Source organism: Juglans microcarpa x Juglans regia, chromosome 5D (genome assembly GCF_004785595.1).
Source record: "Juglans microcarpa x Juglans regia isolate MS1-56 chromosome 5D, Jm3101_v1.0, whole genome shotgun sequence".
In the NCBI taxonomy this organism is placed as follows: domain Eukaryota; kingdom Viridiplantae; phylum Streptophyta; class Magnoliopsida; order Fagales; family Juglandaceae; genus Juglans; species Juglans microcarpa x Juglans regia.
Genome location: NC_054602.1, coordinates 17,243,524 through 17,249,728, shown reverse-complemented (window position 1 = coordinate 17,249,728; position 6,205 = coordinate 17,243,524). Strand labels below are relative to the sequence as shown.

General features: G+C 36.0%; 1 protein-coding gene across 4 annotated transcripts in view; it reads right to left on the bottom strand.

Annotated features, from left to right (window-relative positions):
- Nucleotides 1–285: 285 nt before the first annotated feature.
- Nucleotides 286–6,205, bottom strand: part of LOC121265205 (probable LRR receptor-like serine/threonine-protein kinase At1g56130) — a 47,755-nt gene continuing 41,835 nt past the window's right edge. For all 4 annotated transcript variants that reach the window (XM_041168726.1, XM_041168728.1, XM_041168727.1 and 1 more), the window contains 4 exons: nucleotides 5,971–6,181; nucleotides 2,563–2,794; nucleotides 1,145–1,295; nucleotides 286–1,047 (listed from right to left, as the gene is read on the bottom strand). In XM_041168726.1, the coding sequence (XP_041024660.1) occupies nucleotides 640–1,047; nucleotides 1,145–1,295; nucleotides 2,563–2,794; nucleotides 5,971–6,181 (1,002 nt within the window). In that variant the 3' untranslated portion in view covers nucleotides 286–639. The remainder of the gene's footprint in view (nucleotides 1,048–1,144; nucleotides 1,296–2,562; nucleotides 2,795–5,970; nucleotides 6,182–6,205) is intronic.

The window sequence follows — 6,205 nt, the reverse complement described above, 5'->3', positions numbered from 1 at the left end:
TCTGGTGACTTTCGACTCTTTGTTTTTGCAGGCCTTCGTGTTGCCTCATTCCAAGCACCAGTTTCTCCAACTCCTTATACCTTGTGTCATTCGCCATTGTTGCTTCTATACGTCTAGGATCCAACTGCTCTGATACCAATTGAACCCAATTGATAATTTCAATTTGAAAAAAGAAGAGATTGTAATGGGAGATGAGATCTGATCGTTCAAGGAAACAGAAACCTTCAATTTCGGCAAATGCCTTTGTGTAGTTCATTCATAGCAAATATTGGAACATTCTATCGGTACTAATATCCCATGCATAATTGAATTATCGGGAAATGACAGTAATGCCCTTAATGGGCTGAAATACTACATATATACTAAAGGACTAAATTAACTAAAATAACCTCATGACATAGGCCCACATCTGAAGTAAACCTAGGCCACTCGACCCTGACCCACGACAACAACACAATACAAGTAAAAAATCAACTAGGTCTTTAAAGTTATCCCTTCAGTTCCATGCTGATAGCTTGAGATAGAGAGGGAGGAACCCTAGATCGTACCACAACTTTTGTAGAAACTTAAAGGTAACTGTGATTGGTTAGGAGGCAAATTCAATACCACCAAGATTGACACAATTAGACAAGATACTGTTCATCTTCCTTCTCCAATAATATTAGTGATCATCGATTTGGTGACATTCATAGGTGAGGGTGTTGGATCAGTCGGGCTCACATCAATTTTGTTGCCATCTTGGTTTTTCTGCTGTCTCTTAATCCTACTCGAGGTAGTTAACATAGTATCACCTTCATCTAAAAAGTTGCTTGTGATGTCTTTGAAATCCAAGTCTGTTAAATAACTTGGCTTTGTTGTAACAGTGCCCACTTCAATATCTCCAGCAAGCATGGCAACAACACGTGACATGGGGGGGCGCATCATTGGTGATGCTTGAGTGCACAAAAGAGCCACTCCTATCACTCTAGTTGCTTCATTTTCATCAAACTCCAATAATTTAGGATCCGCCAATTCCAAAGCTTGGTTTTGTTCATGAAGAGTCCATGCCTAGAAAACATAATAGTGATTATCACAAGAAAAAACAAATAAATATCAATTACATAGTAACTTGAGAGAGAGAGAGAGAGAGATTCATTTCCTATACCCATTCAAGTAGATAAATCTTTTCAGTATCCAAGTTACTGTCTGAGTTTGACCTTCCACTGAGGATCTCCAGAGCAAAAACACCAAAACTGAAAACATCTGCCTTTTCTGTTAAGTGTCCACGCATTGCATACTCTGGAGCTAGATAGCCACTAAAAGAGTGAAAATGACATAAAAATAAGTTGCTTAGTGAAGAACCCTAGACGATATCTCCATGACTGCTCAGTTAATCAGGAACAATAGGCTCACAAAAGAGAGAGTGTAATGACCAAATTAAAGAATATATGAATAAGTATGGTATAACTTTGACTCGGGGTCTAGTCAACAGATTATGTTGGCAAATTTTGTAGGTGTGGTTGGCACGACTGTAGGCTATGCTAACTACTTTTATTTACTTTTGTGTTTCTTGACATTAAGCTTCTGGGTAATTCAGATTATATTTCCTTGGGTTTAAGTGGCTGGATTATTTCCTCAATTTCTAAAATTTACTGGACATGGGCCATACTCGCCCAGGGGCCAGGATCTTATTTTAGTCATATTTTACTTTTAGCTCCTTTTTGTTGGATTATGGGAATTCTAGCATGACATGTCAAAGAGGCTTCTGTTTGTAAGCCACTGTGAAGAAAATACATGCCACACTGTTAACAAGGCAGGATTTGATTTGCAAACTAATTTAAAATCATACTCTCCTGCAAATCAAAATTCTGCTATGTCCGCGGTGTGGAGGATATGTCCTCTACGTAGGCTTGCAAATATAATTTTTCAGCATAAGAACTAACACCCTAAACACTTAAAAAGGTGCTCACAATTTCAGAGAAGTACACAGACTAGTGTTGTTGCTCTTGTTCTTGCTTATTTTAAAGCCCAAACTATCCCCTCTCGGGCATCATAAAATAATGTCAAACCAACAAATACTCCCAACCCCCAATAAAATCTAACCTAGATATGCTAAAACATAACTGCTAAAGTAGACAATTCCAACAAGCTCAAAGCTTTCTTTTTTTGAAAACCAAGGTTCAATACCTTTTCAATTTGTAAATATATATGCTCACTTTTCTCATGTTTAAAAGTTATAGCAACAATATCTTCCAATGTTATTGGCCACCACACAACAATTTGTTGGAACCTTAATAAATAACTAGTGTTGTCCAACACCAGTCAGATTCTGCAACGGTTTTTTTTTTTTAAAAAAAAAAAAAACTCATGGAATTAAGACCAATGTGATAAGGCAATGGATCCAGCTAAAGTAGTCATTCTTGTTCTCAATTCAATCTATTAGTAGCCTAGATCTACCATATATTAAAACATAATACTCCAAGCCCTTAAGTTTGTTTGTGATGGTTATATAATCATGCTTATAATAAACTATTTTTCTTTTTCCTTCTCACATTTAGAAAGGGGTTGAAAGATATAGCTTACATGGTCCCAGCTACTCGGGTGCTGATGTGCGTTATCTTATCATCGTATAGCTTTGCCAATCCAAAATCTGAAATCTTGGGGCAAAGTTCTGCATCAAGCAAGATATTACTAGCCTTGACATCTCGATGTACGATTCTCGGCCTTGACTCCTCATGAAGATAAGCTAGGCCTCTTGCAGTTCCTATGCATATGCTGATCCGGGTAGGCCAATCAAGATTCAGGCCATTTTTTCCTGTATAAATAGCGGTCACCATCTTATAAAACTTAAACAGTTACAAAGTGGTGGTTAATATTCATAACCAAGAGTAATTTGGGGCAAAAAAATATATGTTAGCTACAATTTTCACCCACTAACTACCACTTATCATACACTTTGCATCCTAAACTACAAAGGTTTTTGAATTTGCACCCTACCAATAGTTTTCACTTTCTACCTTGTATTCAAATCTGTCTGTTAAGATTGTGTTACGTTGCCAAACAAATTTAATTATTCACAGTTAGTGAGTAATGTGGATTGGCACAATCTTAATGGTCATATATTTGAATGGAAGTTACAAAGGGAAACCTATTAAATAGTTTATGGTGCAACTAATTGTAGTTTAGGGTGCAAAATATATAATGGGTGGTATTTTATGGGTCAAAAGTGCAATTTCCCAAAAATTTATTGTTAATTAATTTCATCTGTGTATATTAAAAATCACTATAATTATCGTAGAGTCGAACTGCTTCAGATATCATGGAAATACTCCAGAATGTATAAAAATGCCTACGATAGTTTTAAAAATTTTGAAAACCCTACAATGAAGGCTTATTCATCTTCAAATGGTTCAAAAATTTAATGAGATAACAATAAGACAATCAACACAAAGCAAGGAAATAAGAATATATGATTAAAACTTTGGCCTGCATCCATGTTCAAAGCAAGAAATTTCACAATGAATTGATCGAGGTTACAATATAACTCTCAAGAATTTCAATCATTAAACTCCAGATGATTCTGTGTTTCTCTCCAGGTTTAGCGAGAAACACTACATCTGTCTCTGGAAATAAACCCAAAACTTGACCTGAATGAATCGAATCAAACTGTATAAAGTTCGGCAAGGCAAGAGCTTCATGACCCCACTAGTTATGAGGTGTATACATGACAAACGGGATTCAGTGCAAATGTTAGAACACAGTATGCTTCCAGCCATAGTATTGAATGATAGGTGGGTGACAAGATCTGAATATATGAATTTGTGTTGTCTTTTCCCACAAAACAAACTAGAAGGAGAAAGTTTATATGTTAACAATTCAATGAAAGTAAAATACTTCTCCTTTATTGTGTACAGAAACCAATTTTAAGTGGCTTGTTCTTTTAAAAATGTTGAAGACAGGTTCTCCTGAACTTATGCAGGTGTTTATGGGCAAGATAGCGATAGACGGTATTCATGGGAGGAGCTTACTAATATTTGTAGTTTTTAGTTCAAGGTAACTACTGCAAAGGTGGGATTTCAATCTCACTTGGTTTTTAAGTGAAAAATAGGGTGAAGCTCATGATTGTTTTGCCAAGGTGGATTTCTCGTACTTCATCTTTGAGAAGGATATCATGGACAACAGAGGGGCCCTTTCATGTGGTCTATTAGCTGGGACACTTCTTGTTGGTTTGGAATTGATAGATTCCTTGTACAAACAGATTGGGAAGTGCACTTTCCTGATCTATATAAAAGGTTATCCCAACTTTGCTCGGAACATTTCTCCGTTCTATTGACTGAGAAGGCATTCAACGGGTAACATAAATGATTTTCAAAGCAATAGCTTTGCTCCTATTGAGTCATGTTTCCATTCAAGTGTTAAATGACTATAATTTAATATAGTTTGAAAGATCATGGAACTTTATTGGTTAGGAAACTTTGTTTGGTTAGGAACACTTAGTTTTCTTTCATTTGTTAAATTTCGTCTTCTTTCCTTTATATGTGATTTTCGAAGCAATAATTTTCTTCTTGTTGGGCCATGTCATCCATTTTTTGTGTTAAATGATCTTAAATTTATTATAATTTGCAAGATCATGTAATTTTAAAAGTCAAGAAGAACATGTGGTCTTTCATCTATAACATTTGTCTTCTTTTCTCTATACATAATTCATTGCAATTAGTAATCTAAAAGAGCTAGTCAAACAACTTCACAATCAAGTTTTAAACAAAACTTAAAATAAAATAGAACTAAAGACTAAACAATTTTTCCCATAGAACGTGCAGGTGCACAACTGGTTGTGGTTAAAAGTAGAAGATTTTGGTGATAGCATTAGACAGTGGTAGTTATCCTACCATTTCCAAAGAACTATAAGCTTTATCTTAGCTCACAAACTAAATGCTTTAAAGAATGTCCTAAGGGCTTGGAATGAGCAAGTCATTGGTAACATATAGCACTGGAGGAGTTACAAGGTCAGATTGGTATGGAAGAAGAGAGGGTACCATATGAAGAAGATAGGCTAAGAAAAACCTGTCAATCATTGATCTAGAAAGGGTCATCAAAATGGAGGAGTGGTCTTGGAGGTAAAAAACCAAGGGCACTATGATTAAAAGAGGGCAATAGGTGTACAAAGTTGTTCCATCAAGTAGCTAACTGAGATTATAAATAACTATCGAGATTTGAAAGGGGAACAACGCTATTGAGATGCTTTTGGTAGATGGTTCAATCTCCTCTGATCAAAATGAGATTATAAATCATATTGTGAACAATGCTATTGAGATGCTTTTGGTTGATGGCTCAGTTTCCATTAGCGGTTTGATTGGACGAGCTTGATGGATTAGCACTTGAGTCCATATATGAAGCAATGGTCACATTGGTTGAGAGACCATTTGAAGAGAGTTAGGTTCTCAATGTAGTAAAAAGTATGATTAGTGATAAAGCACCAAGACCAGGTGGTTTTGCAATGGTTTTCTTTAAGCTTGCTAGGATGTGATCAAATAGTGTATGGTTATTCCGGGATTTTCATTGTGATAAATTGGTGTTGTATGTGCAGAAAGAGCGGGAAATTTGTAGGCCGCCTTTTTTTTTATCAATAAACAAAATCTTATTGACCATAAGAATAGGGAAGGGCCAAGTATAAGAGACATAAGAATAGGCAACCTTTAATGCCATTGAGAGTGCTAGTACCTTGTGGAATGTCGTTTTCGGTCAAGTTGGATTGGCATGGATTATGCCTAGAAGGATAGTAGCGCCCTTTTTTATATGGCAGCCCACACATTGAAACAATGTGGAAAATTGTCTCTGATCATATAGTGAGATGTATTTCATGTCTAACTTTTTCTAGTCAGATGTTCCCTCTAGTACTATTTATTCTTTTGTGTTTTATTCAAAATTTTAGAATTCTGTTTCTATGGTTAAAAAAAAAAAAAAACATGAGATGGTTATTTAGTATCATACCAAAGAGTGCTTGATCAAGACTTTTGTTCTCAAGATATTCATAAACGAGGAGACGCTTATCTCCTTCGATGCAGCATCCGTACAGTTTCACAAGATTGCGATGTTGTACAGCAGATATGGTAGCAATCTCAGCAATAAACTGACTCCTCCCCTGGTGAGATGCAACTGAAAGTTGCTTCACGGCCACTACCCTCCCATCAGAAAGTGTACCCTATAATGTCCCACAGTTAGCAAA